This window comes from Silurus meridionalis, chromosome 12 (assembly GCF_014805685.1).
Source record: "Silurus meridionalis isolate SWU-2019-XX chromosome 12, ASM1480568v1, whole genome shotgun sequence".
In the NCBI taxonomy this organism is placed as follows: Eukaryota; Metazoa; Chordata; class Actinopteri; order Siluriformes; family Siluridae; genus Silurus; species Silurus meridionalis.
In genome coordinates this window covers 26,049,276-26,073,500 of record NC_060895.1, presented here as the reverse complement: position 1 = coordinate 26,073,500, position 24,225 = coordinate 26,049,276, and the positions used below count along the sequence as shown (strand labels likewise).

General features: G+C 42.6%; 1 protein-coding gene across 3 annotated transcripts; it reads right to left on the bottom strand.

Annotated features, from left to right (window-relative positions):
* Nucleotides 1-670: 670 nt before the first annotated feature.
* On the bottom strand, nt 671-21,952 carry palm1b (paralemmin 1b). 3 transcript variants are annotated; one of them, XM_046863566.1, is made up of 8 exons: nt 21,753-21,952; nt 21,623-21,659; nt 14,112-14,157; nt 13,198-13,278; nt 6,170-6,291; nt 3,986-4,049; nt 3,819-3,840; nt 671-3,126 (listed from the first exon to the last, which is right to left on the bottom strand). In XM_046863566.1, the coding sequence occupies exons 3-8, from the start codon at nt 14,154-14,156 to the stop codon at nt 2,738-2,740; spliced, it is 723 nt and encodes a 240-aa protein (XP_046719522.1). In that variant the 5' UTR covers nt 14,157; nt 21,623-21,659; nt 21,753-21,952; the 3' UTR covers nt 671-2,737. The 3 variants fall into 3 exon arrangements, with proteins under 3 accessions (XP_046719522.1, XP_046719520.1, XP_046719521.1); XM_046863564.1 differs by lacking the exon at nt 21,623-21,659; XM_046863565.1 differs by lacking the exon at nt 21,753-21,952 and having other exon boundaries at nt 21,623-21,739.
* Between the last annotated feature and the right edge of the window lie 2,273 nt (nt 21,953-24,225).

The window sequence follows — 24,225 nt, the reverse complement described above, 5'->3', positions numbered from 1 at the left end:
AACAAATCATTAGATGATCCTGTGACCTCGACCTTCACTCCTGCTGGTAGTTGCTCAATCATCACTGGACATGCCCACACCCAAGTCACTGAATATGTAAATGAGAACACGTCTGTGAGAACACGTCTACTGTACGTTAGATCGTCACCAATAAAACACCCAGGTTCACGTTTCCCAATTCATAACTCAGACTAATTCATCTTCACATAGAAACATCAGACTTCTGAGCGAAGCTGAATTATCAATGCTTTACAAATCTACATTTTATAAATATTATTTTTGTAATAATAATAATAATAATTATTATTATTATAATATATAAACGCCTACATTTTAGAGTTTTTTTTTTAAATAAAGTTTTGCAGTGATGTTCTTATTGTATCATTAAATGTAGGAGCCAATCCTTTTCTAGTATGCAAATTAAGAACAACTCTTTTTTTTAGGTAAAGTGGGAGGAGCTTGTAGAATCAGAGGACGTCTCTAATTAGCATATTTACATTCATCTGTTTTGAATGAATGTCTGAATTTGAAGAGATGGAGAACTGCTGGAGGAATGTGAGTGGACTGTACAGAAGATTTCTGTTTGTATTTAAGGAATGTTGTGTTTGTTGTTGTTTTTATTGAATTTATGTTTGTAGAGTTTGAAATGAACAGGAATGACAGCAGCCGCTGCTGTAACACAACAGACTTTATTTGTATTTCTTCCTGCATGGAGAACTTGGAGCACAGCAGGAAACAACAAGAACCAAGGACAGGGTTTCATAATCTACACAAACAGAAACACAGACAACACGAACGAGCTTCAGGTTCCACATGCCAGAGAAACTAAAACCAGTCCTGCTGGGATGAGTTTGAGACACACCCACACTGGAGTAATTGTGTTTATGTGCACTACATAGTGAATAGTGGGTCTGGCTTGGGACACACCCACAAATGAGTGATTGTGTTCATGAGCGCTACATAATGAACAGAATGTGTGGTTTGAGACTCACCCCCAGTGGACTGATTTTGCCATTTATGTGCACTATATAGCAAATAATGGGTTTGGGACACACCCCCAGTGGAATGATCACTAATTGATGAATAGTGGGTGTGGTTTCTAGGACACTCCCCTAATGGAATGATGATGGTGTTCATGTTTACTACATAGAGAATAGGATGTGTGGTTTGGAGTGATTATGGTGTTTATGTGCACTATGTAGTAAATAGTATGTGTAGTTTTGGGGGGACACGCCCACAGTGATGAATTTTGATGTAAAATAAATTTTTGTTAGCGTTATTTTATCTTAGGAGTGAATCACAACCCGGCATAAACCGTACATCACATTTATTTACACACTTTACACACATCGTTTCCTACCGTGAAATGTGTGTGTGTGTGTGTGTGTGTGTGTGTATATACTACATCCTCACAGTGGTCTGAGATGATCAAACACAAAATAAAACACACGTTACACGCGTTATAAAAGCATAATAACTCTGTATATAATATTTCTGATCTCACGGATGACGTCAGTATAGGTTTCGAAAAACACTACGTGAGAGAAAACGAGATTTCCTTCAGGATTTTCCTTTAGAAATAAAATCAAATAAGTGAAAGGACACCGAACTCCGCCCTTCTGTCCCTCCAACGAGCACTTACTTAAAATTACATAATGAAAATATAAGTTTATATTTATATATAGAAATGTCAAGACTGAAATATAGAAAAATATCAATAGAAATAAAAAAAGAAGTACAAACTAAACAACAAACGTACAAATACGTTACATTTATATAGAAATACAAAGACCGAGAGGAAGTGCATCCACACGGAGCTAATCATCACAACGCTAACTGAGCCCATGAACGTTATCGCTAATAAAACAAGCAGCGATGCTAGTAATGCTTTATTAGCCTGATTATCTTTATACTGTCATCATAGGAGAGCAGAGATGTGTTAGCTAGCTAAATGATTAGCATTGTTCGCAGTAGAATGGATGAAAAATATACTAAATACTATAAATATATTAAATATCATCATTATCACAAATATATGACATGAACGTTAGTGATAATGACATTAGTATTAGCAGTGGTGTTCTGACTTCATTCCTGAAGAATTAGCGGTCTGATGCTAAGGGTAATTCCAGCTCATTTTGATCAGACAGCATGATTTTTTTTGTCTCGTTTCCATGGTTCCTGCACCTTCAGAATGGCGATATAAAAGATAGCCACCGCATTGTTTCGGCAGTAAAATGGTCTTTGGCAGTACGGTTAGTAGGATTGACGCTAACTCCAAGATTTGATGCTATTATCATTATAATAATCATTTCTGAGTCTTTTCCCAGTGATTGATCAACAGATCTGAGGTAAATGTTGATGTTCCTGATAGACCTGTCACGTTTCCATGGTTGCCAGACTTTTGTGTCATCATAAAAAAAAGACTTGCGGTCAGGTATAAATGACTATGCTACCAGTGAAGTCATATATTTATACATTTTAAGAGGTACATCAGCAATAAAATCTCCTTGATATTACCTTTAGCAACAGTGATGTCATTAGTGATGTCATTAGTGATGGCTAGCATTGTGCTAGTTTGTATTCTTTATAATAGCGATAACATTAACAACGTATTTCTCATATTACTTCTCACGACTTCCCGTAGTGTCAGCAGTTCCTCTCTGGATTTTGTATTTTTTTTGTATAATATTTAGTATTTATTTTGAGTAAAAGTTTTGACCCCCCTTCCCCGTGCTCACATGACAGTGCAGCACTTGCAGGGCTGCTTTTCTTTCTTGACCGCGCCCTCTTTTGCTTCCTCTCCGTTTGCAGCCTCGTCCTGTTTTTTGTCATCTGGGCTGGAGGGGGCGCCGTTCAGAGGAGCTTTCTCTTCGTTCTTTCCATCCTCTGTCGCCGCTTTATTCTCACCATCTTCGATAACGACGAACTCAGCCTTCACTGCATCCTCGATGCCCAGAACCTTCTTGGTCTCATCCTCGTCCTCTACGTTTTTGTAGCCCATGAACACCATGGTGACCGGGTGATCCGCACTCGCGTTCTCGATGGCCTTCGCGTCCAGATTTGTGCATTCCAGCTTCGCCTCGATGCCCGTCACCTGCCTGGCTTTAGGGACGCCGTTCTCCACTGGAGAAGAAGGTCAAAATAGGGGAATAAATGGCTCATGACATCTAAGGGAGTTTTTCCTTGCCACAGTCTCCATGGTGCTCATCAGGGATGAATACACACCATTCACCTTCACTCTTACATTTCTGTAAAGCTGCCTTTAGGCAATGTCTGTTGTGTAAAGCGCAATAGAAATAAACTTCACTTGACTAAATCAACTAAAATTCAAAGCTAAAATAAAAAAATTGTGTTAGCACTAAAAGTGTTAGCGTTTAAAGCAGGATAAAGCCTTTTCGAAAATATTTTTTTAAAGATATTTAAGTTAAAGGTTAACCATCCAGAAATCTGATTTCCATGTTTACCAAAACTACGATGGTGTTAGTCTCAGTTATAAACTGTTTTTTATGCCGTGTTCATGTTTTCTTCATGTTGTGAGCAAAAATTAAAATTAAAATAAAAGTCAGTCAGAACATTGGCCTTATTTTAACTTAACTTAAAATAACATTTCTAAATAATTGTAATAAATGTATTATTTATACGCAATCAAACATTTTCACTGAATAAACATTTAATTTATGAATTATAATTATTTATTATAAAACCTCATCAGAAAAAAGAACCTGATTTTTTCTTTATAGGATGTAAAATAAAGAAATAAGAAAGAAAGAAATCAGATTAAAAAAAAAAATATTTATATACAAAATATAGAATACCTTTCCCAGGGCCATCTGGTGTCTGAATAGGGAGAAAAGAAAGAAATTAAACTTTCTTACCAGAGACAGAGTTTCAACTGCTACAACCATGTAATCATGATGAAGAATTGATTTTCTTTAATAAACTGTTAGGAATAATTATTGTTTATTCTTTTACTGATCCTTACCTTTATAGCGTCCTGTTTATCTGCAGGAACTCCGTTCTCAAGCTCCTCGATCTCCTGCTCCAACCTGCCACACACACACACACACACACACACACACACACACACACACACACATCACATCCATTTACTGATGTCATAACGTTTGTAAAAACGTGCCGTGTTTTTTACATTTTTATTTTATTATTGTATTTTTATCAGGAGAACAGAGCGAGAAATTCCCTGATCTTTATACTGAAATAAAACAAAAGTGTTTTAACTGATGTTACAGATTTACTCAAAACAATGATAGTGTGTGTACTTATATATATATATATATTCATATTTATATGTGTATATGTATGTATATATAGTGGAGTGTGATTGGCTGGAAGTTCGGTGTGTATAGTGGATTGTGATTGGCTGGAGGGTCAGCTGTGGATAGTGGAATGTGATTGGCTTGAAGTTCAGCTGTGGATAGTGGATTGTGATTGGCTGGAAGTTCAGGTGTGAATAGTGGATTGTGATTGGCTGGAAGTTCAGGTGTGTATAGTGGATTGTGATTGGCTGGAAGTCTCAGGTGTGGATAGTGGATTGTGATTGGCTGGAAGTTCAGCTGTGGATAGTGGATTGTGATTGGCTGGAAGTTCAGGTGTGGATAGTGGATTGTGATTGGCTGGAAGTTCAGCTGTGGATAGTGGATTGTGATTGGCTGGAAGTTCAGGTGTGGAATAGTGTATTGTGATTGGCTGGAAGTTCAGCTGTGGAATAGTGGATTGTGATTGGCTGGAAGTTCAGGTGTGGAATAGTGTGTGTGATTGGCTGGAAGTTCAGGTGTGAATAGTGGATTGTGATTGGCTGGAAGTTCAGCTGTGGATAGTGGATTGTGATTGGCTGGAAGTTCAGGTGTGAATAGTGGATTGTGATTGGCTTGAAGTTCAGCTGTGAATAGTGTATTGTGATTGGCTGGAAGTTCAGCTGTGGATAGTGGATTGTGATTGGCTGGAAGTTCAGGTGTGAATAGTGGATTGTGATTGGCTGGAAGTTCAGCTGTGGATAGTGGATTGTGATTGGCTGGAAGTTCAGGTGTGGATAGTGGATTGTGATTGGCTGGAAGTTCAGCTGTGGATAGTGGATTGTGATTGGCTGGAAGTTCAGATGTGGATAGTGGATTGTGATTGGCTGGAAGTTCAGCTGTGGATAGTGGATTGTGATTGGCTGGAAGTTCAGGTGTGGAATAGTGTATTGTGATTGGCTGGAAGTTCAGCTGTGGAATAGTGTATTGTGATTGGCTGGAAGTTCAGGTGTGGAATAGTGTATTGTGATTGGCTGGAAGTTCAGGTGTGAATAGTGGATTGTGATTGGCTGGAAGTTCAGCTGTGGATAGTGGATTGTGATTGGCTGGAAGTTCAGGTGAGTTCAGAGCGTTGAGCATGCAGGTAGTTTGCATTTGTCAGATGAATGTAAATGAATGTTCTGCTTATTATAAACACCTGTACCCATAGTGACATCTAGAACCAGTTCCATCCAGAGTGAGACGGCGATTGTACACATTTCCTAATGACCTCACTGATCTCCATGAAGGAGTTTTGCGTGTGGTGAACTTATATGGTGTAACTGGGGATTTTCATTAACAGCTGGAGGCACAAAACAATTTGATGAACTGGAGAAAAAATTTTCAAATGAGAAACAGAACAAAAAACAGCACCAGCTTCATTATCTTTCAATATCTATTTATTATAACTCATGTTAATTAATTTGATCTTTGGCACTACTTCATCTGTGTGTGTGATTCGAAGCAGCAGAATTGTAGATGTAATGCGTCAGATATAAAATACGTAATGAAAAATGAAGTGTTATTTTGATCCATTCAGTTGGTTTCGCTCTGCAGTCAATAACAGCTTGAACTCCTCAATGCTGGAAGTGACCACGGAACAAGAGGATTATCTAAGTGTGGATTATCACCATATACTATTTTAATGTTTCACCTGCACACTTACACCTGGATTATTCATAGCACTTTGAACAATGAACATTGTTTAAATATTGGTATCATCACCTTACATATACTATATTAAACTATCTCATCTCATTCTCAGCTCTAAAAGAATATCATCACGATGTCTCCAGCTGAAGTGTTCCTGCTTTACATCTCCGTCAGGGTTATTTAAAGGAAAGCATGGGTAAAGAACCAGGTGAAGAACCCACCTGAGAACACTCTGCTCCAGTACCCGGGTTTTAATCTCGTCTTCCTGCAGCTGTCTCTGAAACTCGTTCTCTCCACTAGAGGGCGCACCGTCCAACAACCAGCGCTCCCTCAGGGCCTTCGACTGCACCGCCACAACAACAAACAGTAAACAACAGGGTTATTTTCAGGACTTCATTACAGATCTGTTCATATGTTTATTCACCTATAAAAACATCCTAATTTACAAAAAAAGAAATAAAAGGAAATAAAAAGTAAACTTTGAGGAAAGAGAGAAATTAAATACAGAAAAGCAGAGTAACGGAGATGAACACTGGAAGAACGAGAATGATGAGGAACTCTTGTAACGTGAGCTGAGCTACACTAATGCACTAATGTCTACTCTCTCTCTCTCTTCCTCTCTCTCTCTCTCTCTCTGTTTGACTCTTGCTATCTTTCCTTTCTGTCTGCCTCTCAGTTCCAATCTTAAAGATGTTTATTGGCATGATGGTTTACATGCACCATTGACAAAGCATCAATAGCTTCTCTCTCTCTGATAGAAGATGCCGTCTTGTCTCAGGTGGATGTTCTGTTCATGTTAGGAGAGCAGATCAGGTGTAAGAACATCCTACAATAAAGCAGTGGTGGTGCTCCTCCTGACACACCACCACCTCATCATTAATCTGATCCTTCTTTCAGTCAGGATGAAGTGATGATGATGAGGATGAGGATGAGGATGATGATGATGAAGCTTCAAGAAGTTGTCCAGCAGTGTAAGAATGATCCCCCTTGGCGGTCAAGACTCAGCAGTGAAGCAGAAATATGTATGTTTGGTAAGTCAGGAGAAGAAGCTTCATGTGAAGATGAGAGGAAGGACAGTGTGTTCACCAGCAGTGATCACCATCTGAGAAGCTTCCAGAATCACTATAATGAGTTCAATGAAATTAAGATTGAAGGCTTTTGTTTGGGTGGAGAGTGGAGTGTGTGTGTGTGTGTGTGTGTGTGTGTGTGTGTGTGTGTGTGTGTGTGTGTAAAACTATGCAAAAATAATGTCTTAAATGCGGCTTAAAAGTTGAAAACTCTCATTGATTAGCTCTCAGACTGACGAAAACATGCAGCTATTAGTGAACCAAGTTTATCACTTTGGGACAATACACTAATGTACCACACACACACACACACACACACACACACACACACACACACACACACACACACAATGATGATGCAAGTTCCTTCTGTAAGTAAGCAGTGCTGCACTGAACAATTCAACAATCTAAACCACATCCTCACAACATCCTCACCAAACCCTCACAACATATTCACAACATCCTCGCCACACTCTTACAACACCCTCACCCTCACAACACCCTCACAACATCCTCACCACACCCTCACAACATAGTCACAACATCCTCGCCACACTCTTACAACACCCTCACCCTCACAACATCCACACCACAACACCTTCACCACATACTCACAACATCCACACCACAACACCCTCACAACAGCCTCACTACACTCTTAACACAGCATCCCCACCACACCTTCACAACATATTCACCACACCCTCACATCCTCACTACACCCTCAACACACAACATCCCCACCACACCTTCACAACATATTCACCACACTCTCACATCCTCACTACACCCTCAACACACGACATCCCGCCACACCTTCACAACATATTCACCACACTCTCACATCCTCACTACACCCTCAACACACAACATCCCCACCACACCTTCACAACATATTCACCACACCCTCACATCCTCACTACACCCTCAACACATAACATCCCCACCACACCTTCACAACATATTCACCACACCCTCACAACACATTCACCACACCCTCACAACATATTCACAACATCCTCACCACACCCTCACAACAGCCTCACTACACTCTTAACACAGCATCCCCACCACACCTTCACAACATATTCACCACACCCTCACATCCTCACTACACCCTCAACACAACATCCCCACCACACCTTCACAACATATTCACCACACTCTCACATCCTCACTACACCCTCAACACACGACATCCCGCCACACCTTCACAACATATTCACCACACTCTCACATCCTCACTACACCCTCAACACACAACATCCCCACCACACCTTCACAACATATTCACCACACCTCACAACAGCCTCACTACACTCTTAACACACAGCATCCCCACCACACCTTCACAACATATTCACCACACCCTCACATCCTCACTACACCCTCAACACACAACATCCCCACCACACCTTCACAACATATTCACCACACTCTCACATCCTCACTACACCCTCAACACACGACATCCCGCCACACCTTCACAACATATTCACCACACTCTCACATCCTCACTACACCCTCAACACACAACATCCCCACCACACCTTCACAACATATTCACCACACCCTCACAACATCCTCACTACACCCTCAACACATAACATCCCCACCACACCTTCACAACATATTCACCACACCCTCACAACATATTCACCACCCTCACAACATATTCACAACATCCTCACCACACCCTCACAACAGCCTCACTACACTCTTAACACACAGCATCCCCACCACACCTTCACAACATATTCACCACACCTCACATCCTCACTACACCCTCAACACACAACATCCCCACCACACCTTCACAACATATTCACCACACTCTCACATCCTCACTACACCCTCAACACACAACATCCCCACCACACCTTCACAACATATTCACCACACTCTCACATCCTCACTACACCTCAACACACAACATCCCCACCACACCTTCACAACATATTCACCACACCTCACAACATCCTCACTACACCCTCAACACATAACATCCCCACCACACCTTCACAACATATTCACCACACCCTCACAACACATTCACCACACCCTCACAACATATTCACAACATCCTCACCACACCCTCACCACACCATCATAACATCCACACTACACCTCAACACACATCACTGCCACACCCTCACAACATTCTTACAACATTCTCACTACACCCTCACCACCCTCACAACACATTCACCACACCCTCACAACATATTCACAACATCCTCACCCTCACCACACCCTCACGAAATCCACACCCTCACCACACCATCAGAACATATTCACAACATCCTCACTACACTCTTACAACACCCTCACCACACCCTTACTACACTCTCACCACACCCTCACAACATCCTCATTACACCCTCAACCCACATCCCCACCACACCCTCACAACACTACATCCACACCCTCACAACATCCTCACAACATCCACACCTTCACCACATACTCACAACATCCACATCCTCACCACACCCTCACAATATATTCACAAAATCCTCACAACACCCTCACCACACCCTCACTACACCCTCAACCCACAACATCCCCACCACATTCTCACAACATATTCACAACATCCTCACTACACTCTAACAACACCTTCACCACACCCTCACTACACTCTCCACACCCTCACAACATCCCCACCACACCTGATAACATTCTCACATCCTCACCACACCCTCACAACATATTCACAACATCCTCACCACACCCTCACCACACCATCATAACATCCACACTACACCCTCAACACACATCACTGCCACACCCTCACAACATTCTTACAACATTCTCACTACACCTCAACCCACAACATCCCCACCACACCCTCACAACATATTCACAACATCCTCACCCTCACCACACCCTCACGAAATCCACACCCTCACCACACCATCAGAACATATTCACAACATCCTCACTACACTCTTACAACACCCTCACCACACCCTTACTACACTCTCACCACACCCTCACAACATCCTCATTACACCCTCAACCCACATCCCCACCACACCCTCACAACACTACATCCACACCCTCACAACATCCTCACAACATCCACACCTTCACCACATACTCACAACATCCACATCCTCACCACACCCTCACAATATATTCACAAAATCCTCACAACACCCTCACTACACCCTCACCACACCCTCAACCCACAACATCCCCACCACATTCTCACAACATATTCACAACATCCTCACTACACTCTAACAACACCTTCACCACACCCTCACTACACTCTCTCCACACCCTCACAACATCCCCACCACACCCTGATAACATTCTCACATCTTCACCGCACCCTTACAACATCCACACCACAACACCTTCACAACACCCTCACAACATCCTTACCAAACAACAAATTCACAGCATCCTCACTAAACTCTCACAACATCCTTGCAATATCCTCACTACACTCCCACAACACCCTCACCACACCCTTAACCCACAACATCACAACACCTAACATTCTCACATCCTCACCGCACCCTTACAACATCCACATCACAACACCCTTACTACACCTCACACCATCCACACCACAAAACCCTCACAACACACTCACAACACCCTCACTACACCCTTACAACACCCTCACAACACAATCACAACATCCACACCACAACACCCTCACAACACCATTTCAACATTCACACCCTCACCACACCCTCACAACATCCTCACCACACCCTTGCAACATCCACACCACAGCACCCTCACTACACCCTTACAACACCCTCACAACATCCACACCACAACACCCTCAGAACACCCTTACAACACCCTTACAACATCCTCACAACACAATCACAACATCCACACCACAACACCCTCACAACACCATTTCAACATTCACACCCTTACAACACTCTCACAACATCCTCACAACAAGATCACACCATCCACACCACAACACCCTCAACCACACCTCACAACATCCACACCACACCCTCACAACATCCTCACAATATCATCACAACACCCTACATCAGGGTGTCAAAACTCAATTGCACAGGGGCTAAAACTCAAAGCACACTTGAGGTTGTGGGCTGAAAAGGATAAATATTTATTGAACACAACAAAACTAAATGTTTTTTAACATAAATAAAAGCAGACAGGAATATTATTCCAGAATAAATCAACTTAAACTTTAAATCTCTTATCGCTTATATCTCCTGTCAAACACCAGACGTCTCACAGCTCCATCCTGCAGATCTTCAGAAACTCTCCCTCAGTAAATAACCGGCTGATGAGACTCTGATTTCTCCTCTGTTTTCTCCTCTGTTTATCCTCTGTATCTTCTGCTCTGCATTCAGGTTCTTCAGCTTCTCCTGATGTTTTGTCTCGTAGTTCCGTTTTAGATTCAATTCTTTAATTACAGTCACATCCACTCCACAAATACACGTGTTTACCGCCAGTGTCAGTAAACATCTACTCAGAGTCAACTTTTCTCTTCACCACTGTGAGGCGCTGTTTCACAATAACTGTACAATAGGGTTAAATACATCAACAGAAGCTCCACTTGATTGACGCTGGAATGTTCTCAGGTAGTCTAGTGTTCGGTAAGGCAGCTGAAGCGATGCATTATGGAATCTGTAGTTTGTGTTATCAGCGTTTCATACCGCCGGGACATTAATAACAATAATAATAGATCTTTATAAAATCATCTCGGATGTGCTCCGTGGGCCTTGAGTTTGACACATGTGCACTACAACATCTCTATAGCATCCCAAAGTGTTGAGACTGGAGACTCCCTCCATAAACAGGTATCAGTGTGATATCAGTGCAGCACACACCCCTGTGAACGAGGACATTACTTTCATCCTGCACTACTGCTGCTATAGAGAACTAATCAACACCTTCTGACCAATCAGAGCGCAGCACTACGATAACCAGTGTGTGAGGTAATGTCTAACCTGCTATGATGATATGTCTGTTCTTTCACACACACACACACACACACACACACACACACACACACACACACACACACACACACACACACACACACACACACACACACTCAGAGCTGTGACATTCAATACAGTACAGACCAGTTGCTTATCCCTTCACCTCCCACCATCTCTCTTTCTCTCCCCTCTCTTTCTCCCTTTCTCCTCTCTTCCCCTTTCTCTCTTACCCCCACCTCTCCTTTCTCTCCCCTCTCTCATTTTCTCCTTTCCTCCCTCCTCTCTTTCTCCACCTTTCTCTGTCCCACTCCATCTGTCTGTCTCTCTCTCTCTCTCTCTCTCTCTCTCTCTCTCTCTCTCTTTCTCTCTCTATTTTTCTCTCCACCTGCCATGTTTTTCTTCCTCCTTCTTCTCCTTCTTATATTTTGTATTTCTCTATTTTTTGGCCTATTCTGGCACTGTTTCCTCTGACATCATATCATGACACACACACACACACACACACACACACACACTACGTTGGTGTCTCAGAGGGGTGGAGTGCGAGTCTGAGCACTCGGTGGGAAACAGAGGCTCAAATGTTCAACAGCAGAAAAACAATAGCAAGTAAAATGGACACACACTCACGCACACACACACACACACACACACACACACACACACACACACACACACAGTTTTAACACCAGATTAATAAACATCAGTTGAATGTTCGAAAGTCTTTTCAGATAAAGCTCCTGAGAAAGCCACCCCTGTCCCAAGCCCCACCCCTGTCCCAAGCCCCACCCATGTCCCAAGCCCCACCCCTTTAGCTGACATGCCGAGAAACACATCTGCAAAATTGATAATGATGTTATGAGGTATTTTTTTAAACTTTGTCATTGCACACACTGTGGTAAAACAGATGTTTTCCAGCGATGGTTTCCAGAGATCTGTACAGAACTGAATTTTTATGCTACAGTTATTCTCGGTTGCTGATGTACTGATTATCAGCACAGTTATAACTTCCTGTGATTTACTGTAACTACCTGTGATCATTATTTGCATGATTCTAACACACACACTGGAATTGTGGAAGCTGAAATAATGACCCCTGCTTCACCTTCATAATCACATCTGAACAAAGCAACTTTAAATAGACAGTTGGACACACACACACACACACACACACACACACACACACACACACACACACACACACACACACTTTAGTGTATATTTCTAAGGTACCTTCAAGTGTTGTAATTGTCTGCGTTCATCCTCCAGTTGTCTCCTCTTATTCTCTATTTCAGCCTGCTTCTTTCTCTTCTCCTGACACACACACACACACACACACACACACACACACACACACACACACACACACAGATTAAATACAACATTTATTTCTAGATTTTGAAAGGTATATTTCACACGAGATAATAAAATGATTAAGAGGCCACACCCATCAAGGATACTAATAGATACAGAGGCCACACCCCTATCACTGATACTAATAGATATAGAGGCCACACCCCCATCACTGATGCTGATATAGAGGCCACACCCCCATCACTGATACTAATAGATATAGAGGCCACACCCCCATCACTGATACTAATAGATATAGAGGCCACACCCCCATCACTAATACTAATAGATATAGAGGCCACACCCCCATCACTGATACTAATAGATACAGAGGCCACACCCCCATCACTGATACTAATTGATATAGAGGCCACACCCCCATCACTGATACTAATAGATACAGAGGTCACAACCCCCATCACTGATACTAATAGACACAGAGGCCACACCCCCATCACTGATTCAAATAGATACAGTAGCCACACCCCTTTCACTGAAACTAATAAATACAGAGGCCACACCCACATTACTGATACTAATAGATAAAGAGGCCACACCCTCATCATTGATACTAATAGCTACAGAAGGTATTAAGGCCACACCCTTTCAATGATACTAATAGATAGAGGCCACTCCCCTTTCACAGGGATCATTAAATACACTGGCCCCACCCACTTTACTGGCCCTGATAGGTACAGTAGCCATGCTCCATTTGTTAACACTGATGAAAATGTGAATATGAGTCTGTGTGTGTGTGTGTGTGTGTGTGTGCAGGCACGTGTGTCTATACTCACAGCGATGGCCTGTAGTCTCTCCTGCTGTGTCAGAGCCTCCGACATCCTGCAGAGTAACAACACAAACAACACATCACACACACACACCATCATATCTTATTTACACACACACACACACACACACACACACACACACACACACACACACACACACACAATCTGAATCTGTGCATTAGTTTCAAAATGAATCAGCAACTAAATCAATATGGAGAGAGAGAGAGAGAGAGAGAGAGAGAGTGTGTGTGTGTGTGTGTGTGTGTGTAAAACAGATCAATACAGGAGAAGCAAGAGATTACTCCTGTTCATAGTCCAAAAAAAAGAGAGACAGAGAGACAAAAGGAGAGAGACAGAAAGAGAGAAAGCATTAGGGAAACAGAGAGACAAAGAGACGGAGAAACAGAGCGACAGAAAGCAATCGGGAGACAGAGGGTAAATATGAAATATTTGAGGAAAATGACACGTCGTCCTTTGATTCAGCTTCAACACATCCAGATTGTAGGAGGAGCTAATTTACACAATGCAGGAATGATGTGTGTGTGTGTGTGTGTGTGTGTGTGTGTGTGTGTAAATCTCAGGCTTTCAGTACAGTCCACTGCATTCCTCTGTAAATTGATTCCAGACACTGAACCGGAAGAAAAGCCTGCAGACGCACAAACTCTTCTGACTTCCAGATCTGCAGACGCTCAAACCCCACATCTACATCAACTTCCTGTTAAACGCAGACGCTCAAACCCCACATCTACATCAACTTCCTGTTAAACGCAGACACTCAAACCCCACATCTACATCAACTTCCTGTTAAACACAGACGCTCAAACCCCACATCTACATCAACTTCCTGTTAAACACAGACACTCAAACCCCACATCTACATCAACTTCCTGTTAAACACAGACACTCAAACCCCACATCTACATCAACTTCCTGTTAAACGCAGACACTCAAACCCCACATCTACATCAACTTCCTGTTAAACGCAGACACTCAAACCCCACATCTACATCAACTTCCTGTTAAACGCAGACGCTCAAACCCCACATCTACATCAACTTCCTGTTAAACGCAGACGCTCAAACCCCACATCTACATCAACTTCCTGTTAAACACAGACACTCAAACCCCACATCTACATCAACTTCCTGTTAAACGCAGACACTCAAACCCCACATCTACATCAACTTCCTGTTAACGCAGACGCTCAAACCCCACATCTACATCAACTTCCTGTTAAACGCAGACGCTCAAACCCCACATCTACATCAACTTCCTGTTAAACGCAGACACTCAAACCCCACATCTACATCAACTTCCTGTTAAACGCAGACACTCAAACCCCACATCTACATCAACTTCCTGTTAAACGCAGACACTCAAACCCCACATCTACATCAACTTCCTGTTAAACGCAGACGCCAAACCCCACATCTACATCAACTTCCTGTTAAACAGACACTCAAACCCCACATCTACATCAACTTCCTGTTAACGCAGACACTCAAACCCCACATCTACATCAACTTCCTGTTAAACGCAGACGCTCAAACCCCACATCTACATCAACTTCCTGTTAAACAGACACTCAAACCCCACATCTACATCAACTTCCTGTTAAACACAGACACTCAAACCCCACATCTACATCAACTTCCTGTTAAACGCAGACGCTCAAACCCCACATCTACATCAACTTCCTGTTAAACGCAGACGCTCAAACCCCACATCTACATCAACTTCCTGTCAAACGCAGACGCTCAAACCCCACATCTACATCAACTTCCTGTTAAGCGCAGACGCTCAAACCCCACATCTACATCAACTTCCTGTTAAACGCAGACGCTCAAACCCCATCTACATCAACTTCCTGTTAAACGCAGACACTCAAACCCCACATCTACATCAACTTCCTGTTAAACGCAGACACTCAAACCCCACATCTACATCAACTTCCTGTTAAACGCAGACACTCAAACCCCACATCTACATCAACTTCCTGTTAAACGAGACGCTCAAACCCCACATCTACATCAACTTCCTGTCAAACGCAGACACTCAAACCCCACATCTACATCAACTTCCTGTCAAACGCAGACGCTCAAACCCCACATCTACATCAACTTCCTGTCAAACGCAGACACTCAAACCCCACATCTACATCAACTTCCTGTCAAACGCAGACACTCAAACCCCACATCTACATCAACTTCCTGTTTATATGGACCAATCAACACCATATTTACTAGGGCTTGTAAAAAAAATCTACCATATCCCTAACACTGTGTGTGTGTGTGTGTGTGTGTGTGTGTGTGTGCACTAATGTTTTGGGAAACAGTAATTAGCGGTGAGATTCCAGGATTTATTCAGTACAAATGGTCTGTGGAAGTGTCTTGACCCTGAGCATGGTATAAAGGGTGGTGTGTGTGTGTGTGTGTGTGTGTGTGTGTGTGTGTGTGTGTTGGTCAGAGTGAACAGGAGTTTGGGTTTGTGTCAGCAGCTGTAAATAAATGAAAATAAATGAATGGTTTTGGAAATCAAATGAATCGACTCTGCACAATTAATCCCTTCGATCTATAGGTCCTGATTCTAATAGATCCTTCTGATAGATCCTTACTTTCTCCTGCATTACTGCGCATGCTCCACATGTTCTTGTTTTGGGTTTGGGTTCTCCTGGATTTACATGCTTCCGAAAAGTTCACCATTTTTTGAAGAGAATCATAAATCACTGTAAATGTGTACCGTATTTTTCGGACTATAAGCTGCTACTTTTTCCCACGTTTTGAATCCCGCAGCTTAAACAACGAAGCGGCTAATTTATGGATTTTTCCTGGGTTTTTCCCGGTTTCACAAACTTCAAGCCAAAAAACTGAACCCCATAACATTAGACCAATGAAATTTCCGAACAGAAACGAAAAAACGCACCTCACCTGTGTTCTGAGCTGCACGGATTTTTAAACGCACGACGATGCCAAAAGATAAACTCCCGAGAGGAATAGTTGTGAAAGGAAGGAGGAAGACGGTGAACAATGATTTTCTTGGTAGGCTACTGTTTAGATACAAGCCGTGTAACAGACACTGTCTTTCATTAAAGTCTGTGTAAAGTTCATTAGTTTCAGTGTAGACACCTGCGGCTTATAGACAGGTGCGGCTTATTTATGTTCAAAATAAACATCTTTCTAAAATTCAGTGGGTGTGGCTTATATATGCGCTTAATAGTCTAATAATATATATAAATTACGGTATATATGATGTGAAATCTTAAACTTGAAATGAAGTTTTCCTGCCATGTGCACTTTATTCCTGGGAGTTCATTAATCAACACTGAATGAATAAAAGCTGATGAGTCGACTCTTAATCTAATCTTGTTGAATTGATTCCCTGTAGATGAATCTGAACTCCAACCAACTGGAATAAAATGTATATAAATTTTGTGTTTGAGTAACTCCGTGCCCTGCAGAAATACCATTTAACAAAATCCAATGATCTTCCTGAGCCATGAAACTGTGTGTGTGTGTGTGTGTGTGTGTGCGTGTGTGATGTTCAGATCTGATTTAAAGACAAAGAAGTTTTCTTCTTGAACTCAGCCGGAGGGAGAAGCATGATCACACTGATCACACGCTCTGATCTGAGCATGAACTGTTCACACATGAACTCTTCGTCTCGGCTGTATACACGAGTCAGGAACAGCTCAGAACCAGAATCTAGCGTTGAAGACAGTTAGCATGGTAAAAGACTATACACTAGCGTTAGTGAGTGATATGTGTAGCACTGAAGTTATTAGAAGTTTCTGGGAAGTGGAAGCTCAGTAGGTAAGATGTTGGATTTCTGATGGTCATGAGTTCAAATCCCAGCAGAACTAAACTGTTACTGCCGGGCCCCTGAGCAAGACCCTTAACGCTCAGCTGTATACCTGTAATAACAGTCGCACTGGATAATGGTGTCGTAATGCTATACATGTAAAATAGAAGAGTGAGTGAGCGGTTAGCATCGCTAATGCTAAAGATGATCATCACCTTCATCCTCATTCTCCTGCTCACCATCATCACCTTCATCCTCATTATTACTTCATCATCATCATTACCTTCATCCTCCTGCTTACCATCATCACCTTCATTCTCATCATTACTTCATCATCATCATCATCATCATCACCTTCATCCACATCCTCCAGCTTACCATTACCTTCATCCTCCTGCTCACCATCATCCTCATTATCACTTCATCATCATCATCACCTTCATTCTCACCATTACTTCATCATCATCATCATCATCATCATCATCAATCATCATCATCATCACCCCTCATCCACATCCTCCAGCTTACCATCATCACCTTCATCCTCCTGCTCACCATCATCCTCATCATCACTTCATCATCATGACCAGTGTTGGGCAGTAACACATTACTGTAACGCAGTTACTTTTAACAGTAACTAATACTATAACGCGTTAGTTTTAAATAAAGTAACTCCGTTACCGTGAATGTTTCGTTACCCGTTACTTTTATAAATGAATGAATTTGGGCTGAAGTGTAGACTACAGTCTGACCTGTTTACAGCAGAGACGCGCTGTAGGATTGGTGGATGAACCACTGTAAACACGAAGACGCACTGTGGGCGTGTCTCTGTTTATTCAGGTCTGTGCGGCAGTAATGGCGAGTCGAGGCGAGAGCAAGACGAGTTTCTCAAAGTGGAAATATGATCATTATTTCACTTTAGTTGAGTATAAAGACAAAAACTTTTTAGTCTAATGTAAGCTGTGTCTTTCTGGTTTGAAGCTCGTATCTACTGCGATAAACAGCAACTCCAATCTGTTGAAGCTGCTCCAGGAACTCCATGCCTGAGGAGCTAGAAGCTATGTACTAACCCGGTGTTCTGTTCTACATTGTTGATAGTTTTCATACTTCAGCTGTGAAAGGAACATGTTTAAGAGCTCACTTTAGTGTTTGATTGTGAATTTATTATTCAGCTTGTTTTGTTCTTTATTTCAGAAATGCTTGTGATATATTCAGTTTGTGCTGCTCTGACTTTAATAAAATAGTGTTTATAAATGACTCTGTGTTTAATTCAGTTTTGTGTGTGTAGACCATAAACGCATAAAAGGGGATTAATGAGAACATTAAAGAAGATTCTTTAAAAAAGTAACTAAAAAGTTACTTTTAACAGTAACACATTACTTTTTGGTGTAAATAATCAACAAAGTAACTGAGTTACTTTTTAAATGAAGTAACGAGTAACTGTAACTAGTTACTATTTTTTAGTAACGAGCACAACACTGATCATCACCTTCATCCACATCCTCCAGCTCACCATCATCACCCTCATCCTCATCATCTGTCAGGATCTTCTGGGTTCGCGGTGCGTTGCCGTTTTTCCCGTGCACTCGGTTTTTAAGGACACTTAAAAGCTTTACCCCCTGCCAGATTATCTCACCGGCTTTCCATTTCCCTGGAATTATTCTCACCACCCTGCCTGGTTCCTGTTCCTGTTCCTGTTCCTGATTCTGATCCTGATCCCTCTTCTGCCTGCCTGTTTACTGGTTTTGGACTTTGGTTCTTGTTTTTTGCTCTGCTCTTTGTTGTTGTTTGTCGGCATCACCATTTTCTTAATCATCATCTTGATCATGATCACCTTTATCCTCCTCCTCCTCATTACCACAAACCCTTTCTGACCTGCTGCTAAAACTCTGTGTTTATTAGAGAAGAATCTCAGCCTAGTTCCGAGATGTTCCGAAAACCTTCAGTGGATAAAATTTCAGGATTTCCAGAACACACACATCAGACAGAAAGGCATGTGAGAATATGCAGGAGAAATTCTTCTCCTGTTTACAATCAGGACCATGTGGGAGGAACCTGAGAACCTTCAACTCAACATTTAGTGAAAATACACAAAACTATACATCTTACACCAGTGTCAGGATTTACAGCTTTCTGCTGATCAACTACACACACACACACACACACTCTATTCAGGAATGTGTGTGTGTGAGAGAGATATTTTGGTCAGAGTGAACAGGACAGGTTTGTGTCAGTGGCTGTCAGTGGAGGTGGTTATCAGAGTAGTTCACTGATAGAGGGAGACAGGAAGTGATGCGGGTATCAGAGTAGTTCACTGATAGAGGGACACAGGAAGTGATGCGGGTATCAGGGTAGTTCACTGATAGAGGGAGACAGGAAGTGATGCGGGTATCAGAGTAGTTCACTGATAGAGGGAGACAGGAAGTGATGCGGGTATCAGAGTAGTTCACTGATAGAGGGAGACAGGAAGTGATGCGGGTATCAGGGTAGTTAAGCGAAAGAGAGACTGAGAGAAAGACAGGAAGTGATGCATGTGATGGGGTAAAAAATGTAAACAAATCAGCCAGGGGGGCGTGTCCCAAATCACACACCCAGTATAGAGGCTGCAGAAACTCCATCAGCCAATCAGAAAGCAGATCATTATCGGCACACAATGCTAGCTGAGCTCATGCTAACATTACCTCTGACCTGATCGATCGCTTCGGTACTGAGATAACGAGAGATAAATACATTATTTTATTCAGTGTGTTCATTACATTACTAATTAAATACTGCAGGATAATAATAATAATAATAATAATAATAATAATAATAATACGAATAATATAAATATAAATGAGAAAAAACAACATGAATAAATATTATTATAAATAAATACATAATAAATTTGATTAGAAATAATATATCACTTCATTTTAAACTAAAGATTATTTTAATTGAAATATAATTTTGATAGAAAAACATGTAAAATCAGCTCATCATTTATCATCATTAATGAACTTTATAATTAAAATCTAAAACTTAATAAAGGTCACAGTTTAATTATAAATGACTGAAGTGTGATGGAGCTTTTAGCCTCTGCAGCATAAAAACATCAAACTAATTTAATTACCGGATATTGTTTTAATAAACACTTCTGTTCCTGTGGACGCCATCCAGCGCTCTGTGATCTCTACATTTCATATTATATTCCAATAAACACTCCACTTTCACTTAAAAGCTTTTTTACAGATTTAAAATAATATTTTATTGTGTTTTAATCAATTAATTTAATTAATCAGCAATTATTCTGTTTAATTGTTTATATCGGGTTAATACAAAACAAACAAATACATAATTATAAAGTCCTGATCATGCGCAGAAATGAGGAAAAAACCTACCTGTCACCTAGAGACACACACACACACACACACACACACACAGCCATATTGAAGCTTCCCACCCACCCAGAATGTACATCATCACCATTATAATGGGCGTGTACGCGCTTTCACACACACACACACACACACAGTGTCATAACCTCTCCGTAAACAAGGGCGTGCTTTAGATAATGTTAGGAGAATAAGCGCGCGCTCGCAGTCGCCATCACTGTACTCTCGCGCATGTATTAATCTATCGCAACAGATCGCGCGCGCGCACACACACACACACACACACACACACACACACACAGACAGCGTGTATCGGGTCTGTATGGTGTGTGTGTGTGTACTCACTCAGAACACTGCGCTTCCCGGTCCCTTTCCTCCTCCGCTTTGTGTTAAAGAAAAAAAACCGGATAAGGGTGTGTGTGTGTGTGTGTGTGTGTGTGTGTGTATGTGTGTGTGTGCGTGCATAAAACTGCACCTCGCGCAGGTTCTTGTTTATTTCAGTAGATCGTGTCCCTCTGAAGACGCGCCGCGCAAACAAATCAATTTAATTAATTAGATCCCGGATCCTGCGCCTCCTGTCCTGCGCGCGCCTCCGATCTCCTCCTGGCTGTCTGCAATTTTAACGGAGAGCGACGCGCGAGCCCACGAGACAGACACACACACACACACACACACACACACAGAGTCCTCCTCTCTCTCTCTCTCTCTCTCTCTCTCTCCTTCATTCGGCAGTAGTGTATGGTGATGGAGAAACTGTTCAATCTGGTTGCCAGTTTCATCTTTTTTGCCCTAATTGGATAATTGGGGTTTGGGATTGAACAGCGCAGTAGTGATGGGAAGATCAGATCACTGTAGTGACTTAAACCAATAGTTTTTAGTTATTGAGTTCATTTTATTCAGTAGCAATTCACAATTTGTCCCCAAATTATATCTGTAATCTCGTACACATCGGCCTGATCACTAAGATCTATAAATCACACGCTGTGGCTGTTCCTCAGTCCAAAAAGAATCTGAAAGGTGATCACGCTTTTTCAGTAGTTGGTCCTAAACTCCCCTTTTATATTCAGCAGGCTTCACCCATAGAGGTTTTTAGTTCTCAGTTAAAAACAGATGTTTAGATTTTTAAAGCAGGGAAACCTGTACATAACCTACAGGTATTGTGCAATGCTTTGCTCATGCACGTGTAGTAGAAAAGAAATGAATCACTCTTAGATTCTACTCGTTCATGAAATAAACAAATTGTTCCTGAGTGATCGTCACTACAGCACAGTCCCCGCTCTCAGCTTTAGAGCCAATCAGACTCAAGTCAAATATCTGTTTTTGTAATTCCAGTCATATACAGTACACAGTGAAACCAAACAGCATTCCCACAGCACAGGACCATGGAGCTCCACACCATACCACACCATACCATACCATACCACACCATACCATACCATACCACACCGCAATACAACGCAACACAACACACCACACCACACCACAGCACGCCACACCACACCGCACCGCACCACACCACACCACACCGCACCGCACCATACCATACCATACCATACCACACCGCACCGCACCATACCACACCGCACCGCACCGCACCACACCACACACCATACCACACCGCAATACAACGCAACACAACACACCACACCACAGCACACCACACCACACCACACCACACCGCACCACACCACACCAGACCACACCACACCATACCATACCATACCATACCACACCACAATACAACGAACACACCACACCACACCACACCACAACACACCACACCACACCACAACACACCACACCACACTACACCACAACACACCACACCGCACTATACCATACCATACCACACCACACACACCACACCACACCACACCAGACCACTCCACACCATACCATACCATAATACAACGCAACACACCACACCACACCACACACCACACCACCATACCATACCATACCATACCATACCACACCACAACACACACCACACCACAACACACCACACCACACCACAACACACCACACCGCACCATACCATACCATACCACACCGCACCGCACCGCACCACACCACACCAGACCACACCACACCATACCATACCATACCACACCGCACCACACCACACCAGACCACACCACACCATACCATACCATACCACACCGCAATACAACGCACACACCACACCACACCACAACACACCACACCACACCACAACACACCACACCACACTACACCACACCACAACACACCACACCGCACCATACCATACCATACCATACCATACCATACCACACCATACCACACCGCAATACAACGCAACGCAACACACCACACCACACCACACCACACCACACCACACCACACCACTCCACACCATACCATACCATACCACACCGCAACACAACACAACACACCACACCACACCACAGCACGCCACACCACACCGCACCGCACCACACCACACCACACCGCACCGCACCATACCATACCATACCATACCACACCGCACCGCACCATACCACACCACACCGCACCGCACCGCACCACACCATACCACACCGCAATACAACGCAACACAACACACCACACCACCGCACCACACCACACCACACCACACCGCACCACCACACCAGACCACACCACACCATACCATACCATACCATACCACACCACAACACACCACACCACACCACACCACACACCACACCACACCACAACACACCACACCACACTACACCACAACACACCACACCGCACCATACCATACCATACCACACCACACCGCACACCACACCACACCACACCAGACCACTCCACACCATACCATACCATAATACAACGAACACACCACACCACACCAGACCACCACACCATACCATACCATACCATACCATACCATACCACACCACAACACACCACACCACAACACACCACACCACACCACA

Coding starts and splice junctions, on each gene's coding strand:
- palm1b (XM_046863566.1), bottom strand. CDS start 14,156: ATGTCGGAGGCTCTGACACAGCAGGAGAGACTACAGGCCATCGCT. Junction 3,841..3,985: donor ATAAACAGGACGCTATAAAG/GTAAGGATCAGT, acceptor CTCCCTATTCAG/ACACCAGATGGCCCTGGGAA. Junction 3,127..3,818: donor ACCAGATGGCCCTGGGAAAG/GTATTCTATATT, acceptor CTTCTTCTCCAG/TGGAGAACGGCGTCCCTAAA.